We start from the raw sequence: 24,018 nt of genomic DNA, 5'->3' as shown, positions 1-24,018 counted from the left end.
ACGGTTGTGGCTGAGTGAGTCCCATGCGTTTTCCCACCAGCGGAGCTTGTTGATATATTAAACTTTTGCCGTATCCGGTCGTCAAAACTCTGAACACATCTTCCTTTTTTAAGTATGACATCAGTGCCGTTCTTTGTTCTTTTCTCAAAGAAAAGCTTAACTCCAAGTCCTCCAGAGTCGCGGCCAAAGCTGATTCGAAAGGCTGTTCGCCAGCAGCAGCGGTCATCTTCTTTGTTTTCAAGTAGCAGGGAATTCACGCGGAACCGTCACATCTCTGCCGTCATTATGTTAAGCCTGCCTACAAACTGTATACACGATGTGATTGGCTTGACTAGAGTTTGGTTTTTCCAGCTCGAAAGTCAACGGAGAGTTGCTAGACTACATTGGCTGCAAATTAAAATTTGCTGCCGCTAGGGTGCGTCTAGATTTCTAAGCTAAGCAATATCATCAATTACACTTTTAACTTTTGAGTTAAAAGAATCAAGGAGAAAATCAACAGAGTCCGCAGATATGCTTGGTGTTAAAGATATAGCCTACAGTTTTGATTTCTTTTGCCATATTGGTTTCTGCATTATCTATGTGAATGTTAAAATCTCCAGCAATGGCAAAACAGTCAAACTCTGAGGTTATTGTTGATAACAGTTCTGTAAAGTCCTCAGCAAAGGTTGGAGAGTATTTTTGGAGGCCTGTAAATAATGATAAGTAGAATGCGTGGAGCACCTTTTAACACAATACCAAGATATTCAAAAGACAGGTAATTCCCAAATTATATTTGCTTACATTGATAGACATCGTTAGAATGAGCAGCCACGCCCCCACCTCTCTTACCTGCTCCGCTGACACTCATAAAGAAAAGTTGGGAGGGCTTGTTTCTTTTGCGGACTGTTGCACTGCAGCTGTCTTCTAGCCAAGTTTCATTTAGAAACATAAAATCTAGGTTGTTTGTGCATTAAGTCGTTGACTATAAGCGATTTATTTTTAAGTGAGCGGATGTTTAAAAGTGCTAAATTAACAGTCTTACTTTTTGTCCCCACAGCAATCTTTGTTTGACGTGTAATAGGCTGCAGATTATATGGGTTTGCTATATGCCTTGAGAAGGCCTTAGACTTTCTATCATATAATAGAACAGAAATAGAGATAGATACAGGCACACTGGGTTACCGCTTGTTCAGTAAACATTTGAGAAATTACTGTTATCATAGCGGGGACCCAACACATATCACTGAGAGCTGGTATCAGTTGTTTTTGGTTCACCTCAAGCAGACGGAGGAGGGTGTGAACCCTGGCGTTGTGGAAGAAGCCGAAGAGCTCTCACAGGAGGGGCGCTACAGTCTGAGGATAAGATATTATGCATTAATCTCTAGCCCTTGTTTCCAGAAGAAATTTTAGACTGCCACCTTGTGGAAAACACAAGGCTTGTAATGTAGAATAAACAAAGGCATCTGCTCAACTTCGCTGAACTACTCCGAACTTGAAAGTAAAACAATTGAAGGTACGGAGATAATGAATACGTTCATTTCTGTTTCTGTATCAAAACAAATTTAATAGCCCTCAAAAAAAAAAAAAAACTGAGAGGAAAGACCAATGAAAAACACAGAAAAGACAAACAAATGACCTTTGAAAAAAAAGACATCCAACTATTAAGAGTGAGAAATTAACATTTGAAATTACAAGAGAAAACTACTGTCTACCATTAAAAAAAACAAAGTTTAACAATGAAATACAGAAATACAAAATAAGACCACAATTAAAAACAGTCACCATAAGATGAAATTATTATCCTAATTCAATGAACTCACACAGGATTTAAAACACAAACACAACATGAATGACAGGTGTAAACGCTGGTTGTACTTAACATGCTATTAAATTACAACAGAAATTGAATTCTGATGGGTTGGTCAGAAAGATGGTTTCATCCAACACTACTCTGCATATTTTTATATCCAGAATTTGTATAGAAAACAAGGTCAACTAAAACAAACTCCTTATTATACATGTACAAATAAATTAATATCACCAGTGGCTTAAAAAAGCACATGAAATAAAACAGCATTTGAAGATGCAGCATTGCAATGTCATGGCATCATGTCACATAAAATTCATTTTTATTATTGATATATGGTGAAAACATTTCTTTTGCGTACAGAAAATGTGAAACGATCAGCTTTAATTAATTATTCAGGTCAAGTCACCACATGAATCTTTGCGCAGCCGTACTGTCGGGCCATTGAAATGTTTTATTGATGAATATATAGACTGTAGCAGCATTAACTGCGGTATAGAAGCTAAACTCAAGAAGCAGTCTGGGTAAAGACGGCACAGGGATGTGAACGCGATATAACAGGTACGGGAGGATGAAATATCGAAACTCCAAGAGTTTCTGCGGAACTGTTGCCACCACGAGACATGTACAGAACACCAGACACCAAAACAGAGACTTGGACCTCAAAGTATCTAGAAAGTTCCATACTGCAAACACATATCCAGGGACTAAAAGGAAACGGACAAGGTCATGCCTCTGAAAAATCCTTTTCCAAACATAGAACGGAAAGTGTCGGTTGTCTGCGAGCAGATACTTGTGAACAAAAGTGAATTTCCAGACCAAAAACAGGAAGGACGTCATCAGCACGGCATAAATTAAGGGTTGCTTTCTTAAAGACTGCAGAAACCGGACGACCCTTTGGTAACTCATTGAGGTAGGAAGAGAAAACAAGAGCGCAAATGACAGGAAATAGAAAATCTGAGGGAAGTTCAGACATGCTTCGTGATTACTGCGATCTCCGACCACGATTCCGTCGTTCAACGCCGTGAAAACCACGAAAAGAACGGCTACTGCAATGTACGGCCATGTGGACAAGAACACTGCTTTTATATTAGAGGGTGTTTTCAGGAAATCCAACAGGAAACGCATCACTCTCATCACACCATTGATGGTTAGAGGGATTTGAGAGGGGGATTTTTCTTCCCGCTTCTTCGATTGTTCGGTTCGCCAGGTCTCGTCCATTTTTTGGGCCACCACGGTGCCGGCGCAGAACGCAACCCAGATGATGTTGGTCTGGCGGAAGAGGACGGCGCAGACGCCGAGGAAAGCCGCCGCTTTGTGGCATCCGTACAGAGTCATGAGGTACATGAAGAGGGTGAAGAACGTGGAGCCGGCGTCGGTGTAATACAGGAACGTGAAGAAGTACAGCACGGGGAACGTGGACAGAGCCAGGGCCGAGAATATTCTACGAGAGGCAGAACGGGACTAGAGAGAGAGAGAATGAAATATGATAACAGTATTACACCTTCAATTGTTTTTGAGGCGTTTCAGCATAGGCTATGTTGTTGCTCAGGTGGTTTGTGTGGTCGCTTGGTGCCTTTGTTGAGGTTATTATTTTTCTAAACGATCAGATTTACTGTTTTTGCTTGGTGGACAATAAAACAGGCTAAAAATAGACTACAAACCAACAGACTGCTGACACTACCAACCTTAGCAACCGCATAGCAACACCCAACAATTCAATTGTGAGTTTTGCATGTGCAAGTGACAGTCACAGTTTCTTTGGATAATGGGTTTAGTTACCCTGCATTCACTATTCATTAAATTATTATTATATTTGTGTCTCTTGTACTGATTATTGTGTCCCCACCCCCTTATTGTGATAAAAAAATAAAAAATATATTTAAAAAAAATATATTTTGAGGGATAAATTACAATGTTTAAGTGTCTCAAAACATTGTATTTGTCAGTATTTATTTATTTGTGCTCGTCTCCAAACCATGCATCCCCATCAATAATTAATATTCTAATAAATTAAATTTCTTACAATAATTTATAAACAGTTTAAATTCAGGGGAATTCTATTTTTATTCAAATTTTTAAAGCATCAGTTCAATTACATTTATGTGTACAATTTATATTATTCTTTTTTAATAACAAAGCCTCTCTGTTCCCTTATATTACACCAGATTTTTAGACTGAGTTTTCCAATAGAGTGTATATTTGGTTATGGTTTATCATTTTTATCATTTATAACAAACTTTTCATGATAAAAATAGAAAACTGAAAAACATTTCACACCTTAGCAACACCCAACAAATGCAAGTTTTGCATATGCTGGTCACAGTTTTATCAGATAATGAAGAAAAATCCATTTACTGCATACTATTAATAAACAATTATCATATTCATAGAAACCTTTGTCCTCTGTCTTCTAGCATGATTTTGGAGTAAAGAATAAAATAAAAATTATCATTATTATTTTGTAAGATACATTTTAATCTTAAACTTTTAATGATATCGCTTTCATTTTATAAGTTCATAAGAGAGTCAAATTCATTAGTCTATTTTGTGCTTGCCTCCTAACCAATAATAAAACAATAATACATTTATATACAGTTTTGAATTCAAGGAAATTCTACTTATTTTATTAGGAAAAAAAGAACTTCTGTCTGCTGTTATTACCTTGACGCAAAACCTTTTAGAAAATAACTGAGTTTTCCAATAGCGTTTATATTTGATTAGGGTTATGGTTTAGGGTTAAACAGGAGAGTTTATTGTATTTCAAAATAGTATAACGCTTATGATATGTTGTTAAATACAGAGCATTTTAAATATGAATAACAGAAATGTGAACCAAAAACATAATTTTAAAAGGTTGAGCAACGCCACTATATATATATATATATATATATATATATATATATATATATATGGCAAACACTTTACAATCAATTCTGATTAGTTTACTAACAAGAGCAATACATTCGTTTCAGTATTCAGTAAACTTTCTTAATATTAGCTAATAAAATACAAGCGTTCATTGTTAGTTCATGTCACCTCAGGTCCACTAAAGAACAGCTTTTAATTTGAATAATGTGATGTTAAATGTTTAAATTAGCATTAACTAAGATTATTAAATGCCTTAGAAATATTTCGCATTTTTATTTCATGTTATCTAATGTTAACAAATTAAACCTTATTCAAGAGTGTTACCAATATTTAACTTAAAATTGACGAAGTTGCATGCACCTAATTGAAGAATCACCACAACTTTTATGAAAAAATGAGATCAAATCATACACCTTATCTTTGATGTGCAGCCTGCAGATGATCAGATAGATGATGTAGAGATTCCCACTATTAAAGAGCAGATTGATGAATCTCAGCATGGCAGTAGAGCAAACCACCCTTCCCTTCAGATCTGCCAGCCAAGCCACCGGCCTGATCAGACCCACTGATGCCAGATACAGCCCAGGAAGAGTGGTGATCATCGGATCCCACTGTGGAAGAACACACATGGCCATTAATGACCAATCACACACACATGCTGAGAGATTCACGCATCATTTTCAACCATACCTCATTAAACTTCCCATCACAGTACTTCTGCGCTTGAGGGACATGGAATATCTCATCCATGTACGGATCTCTCTGTTCCCGTGTGATTTTGGAGAAAAGAAGGCAGGATATGAGAAAGTTAATGCTGCACAGAGCCGTGAAGATATAAATCTCAAATCGCTCCATCCTTATTCAAACAAACAAACTCGATCTTTGATGTTATTACGCTTATGGATATGGGTGGTATATGATTATGATTAAGATCGTATGCGATGCATTCGTTCCTTGTAATCGCTCTTCTTCTGGTGTTTCAAAAATGTGCAAATATATGCAAAAATCGCATTTTTAAGTTTTGATTTTTGACAGCTTAGTGGTGCGTCACATACTAGAGTCCGTGTGGAAACCGGAAGCTTAGATAATTAGTTCCCACCCAGGTTTTGTCATTGATTATTAAAATAATAAAAATAAATATTTTGTCTGTAATAATGTTTATATATTTTTTACTATAGAATTGTTCCTTATTCTCTTATTTAAAATCTGAATAAGTCATCTTGACAAGTGCTTAGACAAATAATAAAAGCCTTGCAAACATGACATCTGCTTTCTACTGTAGAAGTATTTTATTCTACTTACTGCATATTATATATACTCCATCTGTAAAAATACACAATAAAGAGTTAAATACAAGTGTTAGTATTATTTACGTTGACCAATTAGAAACGACTTCTGGGCCGATAGTTCCTGCCCATTTTACAATGTTTCATACTAAGCACTGAATTAGTGTTTTTTTGTTTGTTTGTTTTTTGTCTTATGCTTTTATAAACTAAAAGACTTGCCGTAGATTATTTAACGAAGACCTTAAAAAATAATAATAATCACCAACGATCTCAAGTCGGAACATTCCCAGCAACAAATGATGGTGTCACATTATTATTATTCCGTCCGTTGACACACTGGGCAGCGCGTGCTGTCTAGATAAAGTTGATGTACTGAAGGCATTAACATATTAATAATGCAGCTAACACAAGATTTGGAACTGTTTCCTGAATACACAGTGACTCAACTGCTCTTCAAAGATGTGAAAAATGCGACGGAGTTGAGAAAAATGGCAGTGAATGGAGAAATAAAAGGCGCCTTGATCAATCCATCAATGGTGAGAGCACGCAATTATGTAACGTTACAGACTTTTTTAAGATTCTAAACTTTGCAGAAAATCACCAATGGCATCCATAGTTCACGCCGAAATAATATTGTCTCAAAAAGTACAATGGGGATACCTTTTTTTTGGATGGCATATCATGGCAATTCTGTTGAAGATCGATAGACAGACACAACATGTTTTCGATTGTATCGAAGTTTTTGAACATTTATACTATAATTAAATTCAATTCACATTTATTTGTATAGCGCTTTTCATAATACACATTATTTCAAAGCAACAGAAAATGCTTGAGTCCACATTTCAACTTAGAGTAGTCTTATAAGAGGTAATTGTCTAAGTTATATATTTCAGAAATGTACATAGGCCTATGCAAAGCAACTGTTAGCGAAATAGGTATTAATTTAAACGATGTAATAATTTAATGCAGAAACAATGAGCTCATTGAAGTAATGAATACTTGTTTGTTAACAAATGATTATGACATTTAGAAAGATTTAGCATTGGTGCATGCATACTATTATACTATGATATTATGATATGGTAAATTATGTAACCTTTTCCTATTGTTCTGCTGTTATCCTAGTTTGAGATTTGCTGTATATTATTGACTAATTTCTTGTTCTCTGTAAAGGTTGTGGACGCATTCCAGATCCTTGTGGCAGCAAATAAAGCAGTTCACCTACATAAAATTGGGAAAATGAAAACCCGGAGCCTTAATTCTGAAATAATTTTTAATCTTTCACCCACAAACAACGTAAGTGACGCACAGCTGACACTAACTTCATTTGGTTTACATGGTGCAATTGTAACATTACGTTTTTTGGACCTTGCAGATATCCGAAGCGTTCAAAAGATTCGGGGTCTCAGACAGTGACAGTGCGGTTCATATTGTGCTAGTACACAATAAAGAAGAGAACCTGAACGTCGATGACATCATCTCAAAGGTGGACGGACAACAGATTCCTGTTGATCAAGTGTCCGATTTAATGGATGCGGCAAAAATTAAAAAGGTTTGTCTCCTTTTTGACAGTACTGATGTAGAACAATTTAAGATGGATCTTGTTTATTGAAAGTACATGTATGTCTCTCATTACAGCTCTACAAAGTTGCACCGCAGGAGGAAAAGTGCGGCAGCCTTTTGGATGCTGTTGTTTGCAGGATGGCCACTAAAGATGTTGCATAGAGAATATATAGGTGCTGATCTGTAAACAAAAGCCTATTTATTTGAAATTCCTTGGTTTTATTATATACATATTTTAAATAAATAAATCATCTTGACTATTTTGCTGTATCTCTATTTTTCAGATATTCTACACTGAAAAAATCGGAAAATTAGAACTTCTTAATGATAGAAAAAAACGCACCTTTTGATACATTGTTAACATACTTTAATGCAGAAATGAGTGTGTGTGTGTGTGTGTGTGTGTGTGTGTGTGTGTGTGCTGTTAAAAACTAACTAGTGAGATTTATCTAAAAAGGGGTCTGAGAAAAAAAACAGGCTCATATAAAGTGTATGATTTACATTTATGTATTTAGCAAACAGTGACTTACACAAGCAATTCATCACAGAGATGACATAAACCTTCATGTCAAATGTACATTAACGGGAATCGAGCCCTTTATAATAGCATATGTATATATCATATATGCATATTTACTTTAAATGAAAAAGCCAAATTTTCACTTTCCATTCAGCCGTTTTCTGATACATTTTTTGATGTCTAACATACTCATTTCATACCTCCAGTATGTGAAATATGCAAAAAGATACTATAGTCGTGTATATTAAAAATATTACAAATGTTAAAAAGAGATTAAACAACACCATCTGCATGGCACAGATAAAGTAGAAGAGATGTGATTTAAAACCTAAAATTGTATGCTATTGCTTTGAAAATAATCGATTTTTTTATGATGACCACTGCAGTTTATTTATTCACACTGTTTTCATATCTAATATTAATAATTGGTTATTGTACAATTTTAGTGTTTTGCACTTAAATTATCATTCATGTATTTAATCTTAAAACAAGCAATGGTGGCTAGAAGAAAATTCATCGACTCAACAAATATAATTTTCTCACCCTTATGTCCTGAATTATTTTATTACTTTTCTGGACACAAAAGGAGATTTTGTTTAACTGCTTTTTATTTGAGTGAGCTTAGTCCGGGAAGTTGTTAAGCTCATCTTTGCCAATGTTTCCTCCGCTGAGAATGACCACCACATTCTTGTCACTGATATCTGGTATTTTATCATTGGTGACGGCAGCGAACGCCGCAGTACCTGAAGGTTCAACAACGAGACCAGCCTTATAAAGCGTGGAAACGGCAGATTTGATCTCCTCGTCGGTCACCAGCACAATGTCCTCCACGTACTTCTGACAAAGCTCATACGGCAAGGTACCTGAGGTTCAATCCCAATATACAAGTTTCCATTAGCTCAAATAAAAATCCTGAATCTTAAATAATGTAAAGTTATAAGAAAGTACACTGCCGTAAAGTTTCATCTACAGTAGATTCCATACCTGCAAATGGTGGCGCTAGTCCCGAAGCGATGCTTTTAGCATCCATGCCAACAGGCTTCTTCTCAATGAAGCTCTTGTACATTGTACATGCTGTTGAAATAAAATAAACATTAACTGAAATGTTGTTTTTTAAATTTTATTTCAGCTATTTTTCAAGGCAACATTTCTCAAATGGCATCATTTCTTGAGGACGACTCTCAAAAATCACTTTAAAAACGAATTGGCACTTTCACCTCCTTCTGGTTCCACTCCATAGATCTTTGTGTTCTCACAACCAGACAGTTTGACGGCAGCTGCCACACCAGCAAGTAACCCTCCTCCACCACAGCAAACCACCACCACATCTGGACAGGGCACAACCTCCAGGATCTCAAAACCTAAGCTATCATTGAAAAAGACACTAGCATGAGTTAACCAATTATAATACAATATTTCATGCAAAATGAAAATGCCTTTGATCATTTACCAACTCTGAGCTGTATGACATTATTTTCTATTTTTTGCAACCCAAAAGTACATTGTGGACAGGTTCACACAGTTCTATTCCATACAAGTTTCATTAATACTGATAAAACTTGGACTACATTTATGATACCTTTAAATGTTCTTTTTGGAGCTTGACAGTCACAGTTACTGTTGGGGGTAACGCATTACAAGTAACGAGTTATGTAATCCGATTACTTTTTTCAAAGTAACGAGTAAAGTAACATTACTTTTTGAATTTACAAAATATCTGAGTTACTTTTTCAAATAAGAAACGCAAGTTACTTTGTTTTCCCATTTACTGACTGACCGCTCTCCTGTCTCCATGTTGAGAGAAATCGTAATTAATGAAGAGGCGTCGTTTGAACATAATGCTTATGGTAGTTCTAGACTAAATGCGAGTAGGCATTAACATATCTAACTTCTAATTCAGTATTTTAAACTCAGAATATTACTCAAATCTAAAATTATTAAATAACACAAATATACTTTATTTAATCTCACTTTATTAACCAATGTCTTTGCAGGTGACCATCAGTGATTGAAATTCAACCGTACAAATAAGTAAAAATGACATTAGATAAACATCACATTTGTTTTTATTTTATTTTTTTATTGCTGAAGTAAAAGTGTTAAACTTTTATTGTCTCCTATTCCTCTGCAATCTAAAATGGCAGCACAGCTTAAAAGTTTATTTGAGCTGTGCCCTCTACTGTACGACCGTGAATTTGCATGTACTTCAGCCTTAGGCTATTCATTTCACTTTTAGTGTGTGAAAGGAACTTTACATTTTTCCAAGGACATAACTGTTGTTATTAAAAAACAGGGACGTCCAGCCCAGGTGGGGAAAAAGTAACGCAAAATTAACATTGCACATTACTTACCATAAAAAAGTAACACAATTAGTTACTTTTTAAGGAGTAACACGATTTGTAACTCATTACTTTTTAGAAGTAACTTTCCCCAACACTGGTCACAGTCACCATTCAATTTCACTATAGAGGAAAAGCAGTGAACATTCCTCTGAATACCTCCTGTTGTGTAAAACAAAAGAAAGTCATGCAAATGTGGAATGACATGAGGATGAGTAAATAAAGACAGGATTTTCATGCTTTGGGTGACCTATTTCTTTAAATCCCAGACATGCATTTAACCTGGCATGTCCAGCTATAAGGTCCGGATCATCATAGGAATGCAGGAAAGTCATGCTGTCCTCTTGAACACATCGGTTAACAACGTCTATGAGACGAGTAGTTGGCGCTCTTTCAACCTCAACTCCCAAACTCTACAAATGTTTGACACATTTTGTTTTGTTAAAAATTCAATAAAGAAAAAAGTGCATCTGCAAAGTATAAATAAAGTGTGGAATACTTGTATCAGTAGAGATCTGGAGGTGGGGGCGGTTTCTGGCATCACCACTTTGCCTTTGGATCCATAATGCTTACATGCATACGCAAAAGACTTCCCATAATTCCCAGCAGACATGGTCACAAAATTGTCCCCTTTGAGTCTCCTGGCAAACTGGTTAGCAACACCTCTTATTTTAAAAGAGCCTGCAGGACGAGGAGAGACAAGTTTAAAAACCTTGTTTGCAACCATAACCAAATCAAACAGACACGAACCAACCTGTCCTCTGCATGTTCTCCAGTTTGATCTGAATTTTGCCGGATGTTTTGAGCGGCAGTGTGGTTTGGCACCATGGGATCATTGGTGTGTTGATCACATCCAGCGGGCTGAATCTCACAGTCTCACAGGCCTTTCTGAGCATCTCTACTGTAATGCTGTCTGATGACACTTCTCCCATTGCTCTTGGGCGATCAGTCAAACTTTCCTATTGCTAATGGATAATGTACAAAACCAAAGAAAACATTTATAAATATTGTATTTATTTATTTATATTGTATAATTCATCCATACTTTATTATTATTCAAAATAATTATTGTATATCTTATGATTAGTGTTGTTTTTTATTAACAAATCCTATCCGGCACCTCATTTTGGGGATCCCCCCATCTCATGCACCACTGAAAGATATTTAAATGACCGAAAATTAACGATAATGGTATCAATAACTTGCGATGTCCATGTTAAATGTATAAAAATGTATAAGAAGTTAAAGAAATGCTGCTACAAAGTGGCCCAATGCCATGTTTTGGCAATGACCTATTGGATTTGACTGCTATTTGCGTTTTCAACACATGACGATGAAATAAAATAGGAAATAAAAACTTTGATGCACTTCTGTTATTTGTGAAGTCGTCTTCTGACACGCCATGGCATTATAGTTAAGGCTTAATTTGGTTGTTGGAATAATGTAATCATGTAATTCAACAGAAGTGCATCAAAGTTTTTATTTCCTATTTTATTTCATCGTCATGTGTTGAAAACGCAAATAGCATTCAAATCCAATAGGTCATTGCCAAAACATGGCATTGGGCCAGTTTGTAGCAGCATTTCTTTAACTTCTTAATACATTTTTATACATTTGACATGGACATAGCAAGCTATTTATACCATTATCGTTAATTTTCGGTCATTTAAATATCTTCTTAATACATTTGTATACATTGTGAAAAGCAAAATACAAATAAATGTGAATTATATTGAATTTAAAGACAGTCTCAAAAACGCGGTTTGAAATCGCTGGTGTTTCAGACGTCACAAACTACCACTGGGAACATGGTTTGTGTAACATTAGCAACACATTATTAGCTGTTTGATAACATAGTCAGGCAAAAGGCTAATCATAATAGCTACCATTGTGTCGACATAGCAAAGAGATAACATTGTGCAGCGTTTACCTCGGTAAGTTGGCCGAGTGAATCTGTGAGCTGGCATGAATGAATGGAGGCGGGGCTAATTAACATATGCATAGGTCCTCGTACACTAAATAAAGCAAAGGAGGCCAAATCCAGCTTCTTATTCGCAGCTTCTTATTGACCCTATCAGTTCCACCTTAAAACACGTGAACTTCCGCGTTTGTTAGTTCATGCTTAACTTAGGTAGCCTACTTTAGGGACCGTGCGGTTTTTCTCTTTTTCACGTTTTTTACGGGATTGTGTTACTTTTGTGTCTATTTTCAGAATAAAAGAATGATAAACTATTTTGAAATGCAAATAACACTGATGTATCCGCGAAAATGGACTGTAAACATATAAAGGCACCGCACATGATTACAGTATTCTTTAATTGTATCATCAGCTCAATTTAGGGACCATGTGGTTTTTCTCTAATTTACACTTTTTAGGGATCCTGTTACTATGTCTATTTTCAGAAAATAATATTAAGCTATTTTGAAAGGTAAATAACACAGAAATATCTGTGAAAATGACTGTAAAAAATATAACAACATCATTTAATTATTGCACATGCCATCATTTGAATGCATTAATAAATAAATTGAAAAAAAAAAATATTACAGATTTCAATATCACGAGGTAAATACAGATTATGCCAGCTCCAGCTTGGCATCTCTTATGAAGACGTCAGATGACCCGACACCTTTGAATAGATGGCACCTACCAAGGACAAGGACTACAAGGACTCCAGAACATCACACATGGATAATTATACAAAACGATCATGTTATCATTGCTTTAAAATGCACTCTAATTTCGCTTAAATGCATATAAAATATTTGTAAATACTATAATTTGTACTATCTTACAACTGTACTTTTTTTTATATCATCTCATAAAATGCTATTGTGGTTTTATAAACATGCATTTTCTGTAAAGCTGCTTTAAAATGATATGTAGTATGAAAAGCATCATACAAATGAATGTATGAATTAAATTTAATTGACTTGAAAGTGCCATTGCATTGTTGGTTACTGTACCATTTTGAAGTTATGGACCCCAATCTGGCAATACAATTAGAAGAGGCATCATATTGTTGGCCCATTTGGGGGCGTTTCACTGATGCTTTATTCCCAGTGTGCTTGACTATCAGCATGCACAATTTTAGAATGTTTTACTGTAGCATTTTGAAGTTATGGACCCATGAAGTTGACAAATGTGACAATACACAACAGTTAAAGGAGAATTGCATTGTTGGCCTATTTGGAGGCACTATATCTCAACTGCCTTTGAGTGTGCCTTAAATGTTGCACTGGGGCCTTATACCCGGTGTGCTTAACTGTCACCATGCACAATTTCCGACATTTTACTGTAGCATTTTTAAGTCATGGACCGATGAATTTGTCAGATATGACAATACAGTTAGAATAGCCATTTCATTGTTGCTTCATTTAGAGGAGCTATATCTCAGCTGCCTTTGAGGCTGCGTTAAAAGTTGCACTGGGGCCATATACCCAGTGTACTTGACAGTGCGCCCACCGTCTCCTGAAGAGCTGCTCCCTTCATCTCACAGGCTGCGTCACCTTCCTGTGGGAAACTTGATGTTGCGACCTGGGTGTAGGCTGCTGCTGTGGCAGCACCGGAGCAGATGTAGACAGCGCAGGGGGATGCACTTGGAGACTAGTAGGCGGGGGGACAGCCCCGGGCGGGCCGGTGGTGGCAACAGAATCCTGCCGGGCAGGATGTGTTTGATCGTCTCCATCTGCTTCTGTATTGCGGAGAACTGCTGAGCAAATTTCTCGACAGTGTCGCCAAAGAGGCCGGCCTCCGAGATGGGGGAGTCAAGAAAGCAGACTTTGTCAACATCCTTCATCTCAGTCAGAGATGCCTTTCCTGGACCACTAGTGTGTACATCGTCTCACCATGCAGTCACCTGGAGGGTGAGGTCTGTCACTGTCCACAGTTCCTGAATCAACCTTGGGTCAGAACTTCCCTCATGCAACTCTTTGAACGCTTTGGCCTGGTATACTTGCAGGAGGGCCATAGCGTGCAGGGCGGAGGTAGCCTGTCCAGCAGCACTGTAAGCCTTGGCCACAAGGTGGCATCACTTTTCGGGCATGAATGCACTGCAACTGCACGCTCAATCTGGGGGATCTCCACGTTAGGATCTCCACGTACCCCTTGGCTGCCCCACCATCGAGTGCAGTGAGAACAGTGAAGGCAGTGAAGTGGCTTTGTGCAGAAAAAGGTGCCTTCCACGACTTTTTTACCTCCTCATGCACCTCCAGGAAGAAAGGAACTGGGGAAGGACACTCCTGTTCAGCATGCCCTGTGCCAAGAAACCAATCATCCAATAGTGAGTGTTCTGTACAAGGTAGAGGGTTCCACTCAAGCCTGATGCTCGCAGCGCCTCGGGAAAGCATGGCAGTCAACTCTGCTAGGTCCCTCATGTTAAGGACCAGTAGCCTCACACAGAAGCTCCACATCCTGTGATGTGAAAGAGGATTGGGAGGGTGGCGGGGACTGGCCCGGCAGGAGAGCTCCCGCTATAACCCTCAGATCACCCTGTGTATTAACTGAAGTGAAGGGAATAGAGAAACCAGATCGGGGAATAGCAGAGTGCACTCCACCTTTTTCAAGGTATTGGGAGTCTCGATCTCAACATTGCAAGTATCATCTTTATGCAATGGGTAAATGACTCATCAACGAACGCTACCTCAGCATGCTTAGGGCCCAGACACACGAGGCAGTGATCGTGGCTGTCAGACAGGGCTAGGAAACAACCACATCCAGAAACACACAGGTGGAATGACATCTTGAAAGAGAAGCAACTTCACACCCGTGTTTACTCTTTTACGGAAAAAAAGCTCCTTTAATGCTGAAGCGCCCAGGTGTGCAGTCCCTGCACTGAGTTGTGAATGCTCCACTGAATGCACCGTCATGCCAACAAACCAGAACTGATTCCCTCTTGTTCTTCACACACAAACAACGATTGTCAGAGCAGAGTGAATGATGGCCACGCGACTCCAAAGCGAAAGCTTAAATTGGTGAATTTTGCACGCTGCCTTTTCTACCCGCATGTATGGGGAGTGGCTTGCAATGCAAATCTCATTTGCCAATGTGCATTGGCTTGTTTTGTTACCACTCGAAGGTGATTGGAGTCTCAGACGAGATCTCATTACGTCAGTCAGTTCTGACGTAATATCGAACGTGACTGACTGATGGGAACTAGGGCTGTAATGATGTAGCTGCTCTTTTATGGTGTTGGTGACGCAACACATAAGGTCATCTGACCTCATAAACATGTGTAATAGAAAACTGTAACGGAATATCGGATTGCTGATATTTTATTTTAATTAAATATCATATAAAGGGATATAATTGTAATGTAAATGTAAAATGTCCATATCACTTGTTATTGCATGTTATTTCCTTTGCTGAAGTTGCCAACCATAGATGTCGTAGTTATGGTGTCAATTAGTAAGTCATGAAATGACCAAAGAGTAACAACAAATTACATAACATTGTGTATTGGATGCCAAAACGGTCTGACAGGGCACTGGGTTTGCCAGTAGCTGTAAAACTGCTGAAGCGTTGGAAACCTAAGCAATTATTTGTAAGAAAGGGATTTCGTTGCCATTTTTTAACTGCAAGCTTACTATTTTGTAAGGCAGAGAAGGCACATGTGAACTGCTAACAGAACATACATGTTGCACCAAGGATAAGCACATTTGTGTTGGTTGGTGTCATTGGTGTTTTTGATGCTTTTAATGGCTCACCTTGTTTTAATTCATTTTTACTTTTATATCTGTCTGAAGTAAATTCTCTCTCTGTTTTTAAATTTATGGTGTTTTACACGATTTTCCATATAAATACTCATAAAAAGACACAATAATACTTTTGAAATTAAAGTCATAAATTATGGTATGTTAACATGACAATGATGTACTAAAAACTGAAAGGAAACACACGGATTTGTGAAAACGACTAAAAACGCTGTATTATTCATGCTAGGCCACTTTATAAAGAAATACTACGCGTCTATATACAGAACACATAATATCCATGACTTAACGTTTTTGACTGGAAATTCCTTTTTCTCCCTGACCAACTTTGCATCCTAACAGTAACTTATGTATACAGCATAAATGTATCAAGATGCATTTAGTACATTGTTCTCACTCAGTAGTACAATTCGATGCATCTCAAATCCTATTTTTGCAACACAATTATAGTCATTTAGTTAATTTCAGCTTGGTGAAAAATGTTTTTGCTCTTTCAAAAAGGTATCAACATGTAAACAACTTGAGTAAAAACCCACTGCATGTAAATGTGATGCTTTTTGTTTGATCCACAATAGGGTTAAAGGAACACTCAGTGGAAATTAAAGATTAATACAACTGTCTAATGACTTGTAGGTGAATATAAAAGACACTTTCCGAGATCTCGCTTTGGGCATATTTCAACTGCATATTCAATTGCTTTTTCTCTAAGACACTTCTAGACATGTGAGTGTTTCAAAATTGTGAATTTATAATATTTTAATCATGTTTGCATTTGATTACAATTTATTTTGCCTTGAATCATCTCTGACATGATAGAAGTGGATGGATACACTTTTTTTATTTAAAAGAAACTGTAACATTAGGATCGAACATAAGTCTGTTACTGCTTAAGTCCGTTAAATAGTGGTTCTTAACTTTATTTATTTTTTGGTCTGTTTTTTAAGACATCGAGGCAGTTCAACCATAGTATCAAAATGGTTGATTGTACAAAAGAAATTAAAATGTCCTTAAATAAATCGTTGAAAATGTTTTAATATTATCATGAACTGCATAATCCCAGAATATGCTAAATTATTAACCTGGAATGGACTGAAAGGGAAAATTGTTTAGTGTGTCAAGAGTTTATTATTAGCATTTTATTTTATTTGTTTTATTGGTGTTATTTTTTTCCCTTATTACATTTTTTACAGTTTCCATTTTTCCACATAAGCACACAACTTCAACTTTGTCTTCTTTCATTTTCTCTTCAGTTTGTGACTTTCCTCTTCACTAGCCCATAGTTCACCATAACAGTGGAGGGCAGCCCGGGGGGGTTCTTTGAGTCCAGACCAATGGAGGATTCAGACAGTAATAAGAAAACATCTCAGGCCAAATGCTGCTCCCCAAGTCTAAAGTCAAGAGACATCTTTGACCATATGCATGTTTAACCGCACAACAAGTGTAGAACCACTATTAGCTGATTATTTGTTTTAATAGTGTTGTATACTAGCTTTTATACTTCTGACAAAAAAAGGTTAAATCTTCTGACTTAACCTTTTTTCTACACTTGTGATTGGAAAGATCTTTATTGGTGTACTTGCGTTCTGTTATTTCTCCAAATCCCTGACGGGGGCTTACACCAAAAGCACCATCACTCAGATCGAGAGGCGGTTTGAGATCCCAAGTTCTACTGTTGGTATCATCGATGGCAGTTTTGAAATGGGTGAGTTGAGATGCGGCGAGCTGCACTGAGAAATGAGGGTTGAGGTTCACCCATTACATGAGTACTTATAGCAGTGAGTCACACCACTGAGGCTGTAATGTGACTGAATTTGGGACAGTTAGTTGATGGTTTGCTATGAAACAACAAAGAACTTGTTAAATAACATCACATTTGCTCGCAGGTAATCTGTTGGTCATCACTGTGGTAAGCTACTTTGGCGCTAAGTTTCATAGGCCCAAGATCATTGGAGCAGGGGTCCTGCTGATGGGTATAGGGACACTGATAATGGCTTTACCTCACTTCATTATGGACCGGTGAGTAACGTTCATGGATCAATGACAAATGAGGGTGTCTGCGATGAAGATCTTTTGTAAGTCCTTAGACTTGAACTCTTTGTATTCATGTTCAGTTTCATATAATTAAAAAAAAAAAACATTTTCATGAAAAGTTAAAATGTAATTACTAATTTTCCTTATCTGATATTTTAAGAGATTTGTCGATTATAAAAGATGTTTATAAGTCATGGTATCTATTAATTACTTTTAATGTTATGTTGAATAAATTTACATAATACATAATACCCCCAATTAGCATATTCATACTAAAATATTGAATAAAGATCCACCTCATAAAGATCAGTATTCTTAAATATCTGTATTTTAAATGCATTTACTAATCATTTGTCTGTTTGTTTCTGACAGGTACAAGTATGATACAGTTGCCGACCACAATAATGATGCTGATAATTTCACAGTGAGATCCACATGCTCATCTGACACCCAGAATACTGTTCAACAGCTTGTGTCCGGTAATGCATGGTTACATGCATGTGGGATATTTTAATTGTAAAGTGCAGTAAAATACCCAACAGAGCACTCTATATGGGTTGTATAGGATGCCAAAAAGGGGAAGAGGAAAGCTCACCCACATGGGTGATTGTGCTGTTGGGAAACATTATTCGTGGCATCGGGGAAGCCAGCATCGGTCCTTTGGGAATGTCTTTCATAGATGATTATGCACACCCAGAAAACTCTGCTTTTTACATTGGTGAGAAAATGATTGTGTGTGTGTCTGTTTTAATCTCAAACCAAAGTACCCTTGTCCCTCATGTGATGTTTATTTTCTGTAGGTTGCGGAGTCATCGGGCCTATTTTCGGTTACTCGCTAGGATCTCTTTGTGCTAGACTTTACGTGGACATTGGCTTAGTTAATAGAGGTGAGTTAAAATTGTTATACCTTAGAGGTCACTGAAAAGAAAGTACCAAAAAGAAGTGCAGTATTACTTTGTTTGTTTTGACATGTACCATGGTAGTACTTCCTCTTTGAAGAACCTTGAGGTACCATGCAAATACAAAATACCATACATATTCATGGCATATGAATATGGTAATTGACAAGGTGGAGTTAGAGGGTCAGTAGGGTCTCAATTTGGAAAACAGGGGACTGCCACAGAAGCATTTTCAGAGCAGAAGACCACCATGGCAGAACTGGAACCATCGTGGCAAAACAGTTGAACACGATGGTGGAGCAGAAGACCATGAGGGAGCAGGTGAGGCAGGAGGCCCTAGGGGATCTCGCAGAAAGCAGGCTTTGGGGAAGCCAGCAGAGCAGGAGGCTCAGGAACGGCCAGAGGAGAAAATGACCCAGGAATGGGAGGCAGACTATGAGGCCTTAGGAAAGCCGGCTGAGTGGAAGACCACAAAAGAGCCAACAGATGAGAAATAAGAAACCCACCATAGGGAACCAGAAGTGTGGGTTGTGCCACAGGGATCTCCGATGCTGCAGCAGATCAGGGTAAGTATGCTTCAGGGGAAGAATCAACAGATGCAGCTGGGAGCACTGAGTTGGTCTTCAGGCTGTAGATGGACTGAGCCATTACCACCGTCCATTACTGTCACCAGGAGAACAGACCCATTTGGTACCTTGGGGAAAACAGAACTCCCTGGAAAGTTAGGAGAAACAGAATTAGGGGAGTCCAACACGTGAAGCCATGGAGGCTAAAGGAACAAGGAGTCTGGAGGAATCAATGTACAGAGGTAACAAGGTAAAATGGAGGGAGGAGTGACACAGAGGGAGCCAGTTAAAGGAGGAAACCCTGAGTAGTTGATGTATGGAAATACCATGGAGGAGCTGGTGGAGTAGTAAAGGAGGATTAAGGTTGGTCTTTGTGGCCAGAACAAAAAGTTCAATGGGGACTCCTGTTACCTGAGAGAATGGCCCACGAGTGGCCTCTATGGTCAGGAAAAGGGAATGGAAGAAAGGATGGTTGATCTCAACAACAGAGATGGCAGGGATGAAGATCTGGTTGTTCTCTGTAGTTAAGATACAGGAGGGAGTGTTATCAGCTTGTCCTCTGTGAGAAGTTAAGATCGCGCTGTGTTCATAATAAAGGACTGGTCTTCTTTCCGGTAGACAACACACAGTTTGATGGGGAACCCAAGTGCAGGGTCTTTTTTTAGGTTATGGATCGTGAAATGGGTAAGGATGATAACAGAAAAAGAACAGGTGGGATTGCAGGACAGGTAAGATAGGGACCACACAGATGGAGAACAGATGAAGATAAAGAGTCTTTCGATGAAGGAAAGCTGAGATGGACATGAGGTAAGTAACTCTACTAACTTAGAACAGAGAAGTCCATTTGTTCTTATCAGAGATCAGACACTGAGTGACTGTGGAGTATAAATGATGTTCTTGATAGCAGGTGTGACAGAATACATAGAGTGGGCGAATAGTGAAATGATATGGGGAGCCCAGTGGAGGTTTTAATATATATTCACATATATTGTTTATTTGTATATTTTCTTCTCATTATCAGAGAGTGTGACCATCACCCCTCAGGACTCTCGCTGGGTTGGGGCCTGGTGGTTGGGTTATGTGGTTTCTGGGCTGTTGACTCTGCTTGCTGCTTTGCCTCTCTGGTTCCTGCCAAGAGCTTTACCTGAAAACCCCCAAACCTATGAGCTAGACAACCCCTCAAAACATAATGTACACACATCCAGCATTACAGAGATAGCTAAAGGTATGGCAACCTTGTAGTGTGTGTGTGTGTGTGTGTGTGTGTGTGTGTGTGTGTGTGTGTGTGTGTGTGTGTGTGTGTGTGTGTGTGTGTGTGTGTGTGTGTGTGTGTGTGTGTGTGTGTGTGTGTGTGTGTGTGTCAGTCTCTTTTAATTATACATATTGAAAAGGTGGCCAGGAGATCCTCCAGAAAACCAACTGTTATGTAACACAGATCAATGTAATACAGGTTTGGAAGAATATGAGTTTTCAGGAAAATAATGGAGGTTATTATTATAAATTATAAAGTGTTATTATGGTCTACTATGACAATGTAAAAAAAATTAAAAAAAAATAATAAGAAGAAAAGATTTGCTAATTTGCTTGTTTTCTAGATTTTGGGCCGTCTCTGAAGCGTCTGCTCACCAACAAGATCTATCTCCTGTACCTGGTTTCCAATGTAGTGGCATTCAATGCCTTTGTCATAGCCATAACATATACGCCAAAGTATTTGGAACAGCAATTTGGACAAAGTGCATCCAAGACCAACTTTCTCATAGGTGACAACTGCCATAATTATGGCCATGTTTTGTTTTTTTTTTTGCTGGCTTTTTAAACTGAGTGTGCTTATGTTTTTCTGTAGGAGTGACATCTATTCCGCTTGTGGCTCTGGGGATGTTCCTGAGTGGGTGGATAATGAAGAGGTTTAAACTGGATCTGCTGGGATCTGCAAGAATGTCGTTTTTCACTGCAATTGCCGCATTGTTTCTCACCATACCTTACTTTGCTCTCAGCTGTGAAAATACTGATGTCGCTGGGGTCACAGTGCCCTATCAAGGGTACTTTCATCTCCAGTCACACTCTAATTGCATCATGGAAATTATCCATTTTCCATCACTTCAGTCTAACCATTCAACAAACTGCTTGTCCTATGTAGGGTCATAGAAATATGTAATATAATATATTGTTTATGTGGCAGATCTGTAGAAGTCCAGAATATAAGCCGTGATGTTCTCACTTCTTGCAATGCCGACTGTGGGTGTCCTGACTTCCAATGGGATCCAGTGTGTGGACAGAATGGAGTGACCTACATCTCTCCTTGTCACGCAGGCTGCAGTTCCACTCGTGGCACAGGACAGAATATGGTGAACAACTATCTTTAACTCTTGACCTCAAAATCATTATTACATGTGTTTGAGTGTCTTTTCTTTCTTTTCTTTTTTTCATTTGCATGTGTTTGTCAGACATTCCACCACTGTGCATGTGTCCAAAGCTGGGGAATGAGCGCTGGGAACTCCTCTGCAGTGCTTGGACAGTGTTCACGAGAGAGCAGATGTACTGTAATGTTTTACATCTATCTGGCACTGCAGTCTCTCGCCTTCTTTGTGTTCTGTCTGGGGACTGTTCCCTTCTTCATCATCTCATTGAGGTTCTGTTTAATTACTTTACAACATACAGTATCTTACAGTGAATGATTAATCACAACTATTTTTTATATTTATATGGATGAAATTTGTGTTAAATGTTTAATCTGTTCTTGCAGAATTGTGGATCCTGAGCTGAAGTCTCTCTCAGTGGGCGTGCTACTGTTATTTTTAAGAGTTTTGGGTAAGTTCACATTTGTATTGTTTGAGTTTATTTAGAAGAAGTGCCCCAAGAATGGAAATTAATTCACAGATGTTATTCACATTGAGGTACGGCACAGCATAGTTTTTAACGTAATTTCACTCTTTTAAAGGTGGTATTCCTGCTCCTATTTACTTTGGTGCTCTTATTGACTCTACCTGTCTGACATGGGGTCACAAGAAATGTGGTGGAAGAGGGGCTTGCAGAATGTATGACACTGACACTTTTAGGTGAGCAAATCTGGCAGGAGTATTCTATGTAGCCCCAACTGATGCATGCTAAAATGTAATGTGACCCTCACCAGGTTCCTGTTTCTGGGACTGGTCAACTGTCTGCGGTTGTTAGGATATATCCTGTTATGGGTGGCCATCACACAGATTAACAGGAAAGTACAGAATCATAAACGGATGTCCAAGGTAAAAGAACTGCAGGAGCCTATGATCCAGAAAAGCAGAATACTCTAAAATAATGTTCTGCATCGTTTTATTTTGTATTTGTATATGTGTGTTTTTTTATGTGCTTTGTTTTGTTCCTGGGTCATTTTAAAAATAATTCTCAGCCTGAGCGCTGTCGTGTAAATGAACGGCCAGAACGCATTAAAAGTTTTCTTTTTTCAGTTGAAAATGGTGTTGTGTAAGCGGCCCTTAAGTTAATAACTAATGATTTTTACAACGGAAATGAATCGCTTAAAAATGTATATAAGCTAGACAATGACTTTCTTCTAGAGCTGCTGTACTGCCAAAACAATCGTTGTTGCATTCATTTCTTTTTATCACTGTAAAGCTGCTTTGAAATAATCTGTATTGTAAAAAGCGTTATATAAATGGAGGTGACTGGAATTCACTTGACTACAGTAATGTTTTCTTTAGACTACTGACTTGTCTACCATCACTCCAGATTTTCTATAACTGTTTGCCAGCACTGACAAACATTCACAGAAGGTTTTTTGCTAGTAGCAGCAAAACGTTTGTTGTTGCCTCTGGAAATTATTTATAGGAAATTGGTTTGTTTGCCATTAATTTTCAACATATTAACAGTAAGTTTACTGTTTTGCAAAGGGACTAAATTTTGTGCATGTGAACCCACAAACAAACCACTGCAGCCATCTACATATTTCACCAAGTAAGCAGATTTGTGTTGGCATGCATTGTTAGTTGAAGTTTGTTAAGTGCTGTTAATGTGTCTTGTTTTATTTAATTATTGTTGTTATATCATATCTGTCTAAAGTAAAATTTTCACTCTGTGCAATTAATAAGGGTCGTTATAAATCGTAAAGGTTAGGTTAGAAAGACATTTTGCAATATACTATGTATTTATTAATTAAATAATTTAATAATCAATTAAAAATGAATTTATACCTGTAAGATATCATGCTTTAGCACCACTGGACCAGCGGTTTGGAACATGGATGGATGGATGATGATTCAGCTGTGGCGTTATCTTTATAGCGAGACGTTGGAATTAGTTCGGCACGACGCTTACAGTGCATAATGGGTATTATTCCATTGAGTGTACATCAGAAGTACACTCATTGTGGTGCATTATGGGATTGCATGAGTGCATTCAATAAAGCAAGCGGGAAGAGTCCTTCTTCTCAGTCCATTCTTCCCAGACCT

At 37.8% G+C, this 24,018-nt stretch overlaps 3 protein-coding genes and 1 pseudogene across 4 annotated transcripts; 2 read left to right on the top strand and 2 right to left on the bottom strand.

Annotated features, from left to right (window-relative positions):
* Positions 1–1,522: 1,522 nt before the first annotated feature.
* On the bottom strand, positions 1,523–5,737 carry alg10 (ALG10 alpha-1,2-mannosyltransferase). The gene is made up of 3 exons (XM_077233904.1): positions 5,348–5,737; positions 5,071–5,268; positions 1,523–3,250 (listed from the first exon to the last, which is right to left on the bottom strand). Exons 1-3 carry the CDS (start codon positions 5,510–5,512, stop codon positions 2,192–2,194), a joined length of 1,422 nt encoding a protein of 473 aa, XP_077090019.1. The 5' UTR covers positions 5,513–5,737; the 3' UTR covers positions 1,523–2,191.
* Positions 5,738–6,251: 514 nt separating this feature from the next.
* Positions 6,252–7,766, top strand: tprkb (Tp53rk binding protein). The gene is made up of 4 exons (XM_077233907.1): positions 6,252–6,479; positions 7,120–7,242; positions 7,322–7,498; positions 7,585–7,766. The coding sequence occupies exons 1-4, from the start codon at positions 6,339–6,341 to the stop codon at positions 7,669–7,671; spliced, it is 528 nt and encodes a 175-aa protein (XP_077090022.1). The 5' UTR covers positions 6,252–6,338; the 3' UTR covers positions 7,672–7,766.
* Positions 7,767–7,995: 229 nt separating this feature from the next.
* Positions 7,996–12,665, bottom strand: srr (serine racemase). Of its 2 annotated transcripts, none has more exons than XM_077233905.1 (7): positions 12,299–12,665; positions 11,123–11,333; positions 10,868–11,049; positions 10,651–10,781; positions 9,247–9,395; positions 9,014–9,103; positions 7,996–8,892 (listed from the first exon to the last, which is right to left on the bottom strand). In XM_077233905.1, exons 2-7 carry the CDS (start codon positions 11,298–11,300, stop codon positions 8,651–8,653), a joined length of 972 nt encoding a protein of 323 aa, XP_077090020.1. In that variant the 5' UTR covers positions 11,301–11,333; positions 12,299–12,665; the 3' UTR covers positions 7,996–8,650. The 2 variants fall into 2 exon arrangements, with proteins under 2 accessions (XP_077090020.1, XP_077090021.1); XM_077233906.1 differs by lacking the exon at positions 12,299–12,665 and adding an exon at positions 11,489–11,542.
* A 4,043-nt stretch (positions 12,666–16,708) lies between these two features.
* LOC143742401 (solute carrier organic anion transporter family member 1C1-like) lies at positions 16,709–22,871 on the top strand (annotated as a pseudogene).
* The last annotated feature ends 1,147 nt before the right edge of the window (positions 22,872–24,018 follow it).

This window comes from Siphateles boraxobius, unplaced genomic scaffold, assembly GCF_051911475.1.
Source record: "Siphateles boraxobius isolate OS27281-9 unplaced genomic scaffold, OSU_SipBor_1 19, whole genome shotgun sequence".
Classification (NCBI taxonomy): domain Eukaryota; kingdom Metazoa; phylum Chordata; class Actinopteri; order Cypriniformes; family Leuciscidae; genus Siphateles; species Siphateles boraxobius.
This window is presented reverse-complemented; position numbering and strand designations above follow the sequence as displayed.

What these genes read in the sequence shown, in the direction of transcription:
- srr (XM_077233905.1), bottom strand. Translation starts at nt 11,300, where the DNA reads ATGGGAGAAGTGTCATCAGACAGCATTACAGTAGAGATGCTCAGAAAG. An exon ending in CCAGATCTCTACTGATACAA is followed by an intron (nt 10,782 to 10,867) that starts GTATTCCACACT and finishes AAACATTTGTAG; the next exon opens with AGTTTGGGAGTTGAGGTTGA. An exon ending in ACTAGCGCCACCATTTGCAG is followed by an intron (nt 8,893 to 9,013) that starts GTATGGAATCTA and finishes ATTGAACCTCAG; the next exon opens with GTACCTTGCCGTATGAGCTT.
- alg10 (XM_077233904.1), bottom strand. Translation starts at nt 5,512, where the DNA reads ATGGAGCGATTTGAGATTTATATCTTCACGGCTCTGTGCAGCATTAAC. An exon ending in GTGATGGGAAGTTTAATGAG is followed by an intron (nt 5,269 to 5,347) that starts GTATGGTTGAAA and finishes GTTCTTCCACAG; the next exon opens with TGGGATCCGATGATCACCAC. An exon ending in GGCTGCACATCAAAGATAAG is followed by an intron (nt 3,251 to 5,070) that starts GTGTATGATTTG and finishes CTCTCTCTCTAG; the next exon opens with TCCCGTTCTGCCTCTCGTAG.
- tprkb (XM_077233907.1), top strand. Translation starts at nt 6,339, where the DNA reads ATGCAGCTAACACAAGATTTGGAACTGTTTCCTGAATACACAGTGACT. An exon ending in CCTTGATCAATCCATCAATG is followed by an intron (nt 6,480 to 7,119) that starts GTGAGAGCACGC and finishes TTCTCTGTAAAG; the next exon opens with GTTGTGGACGCATTCCAGAT. An exon ending in ATCTTTCACCCACAAACAAC is followed by an intron (nt 7,243 to 7,321) that starts GTAAGTGACGCA and finishes TGGACCTTGCAG; the next exon opens with ATATCCGAAGCGTTCAAAAG.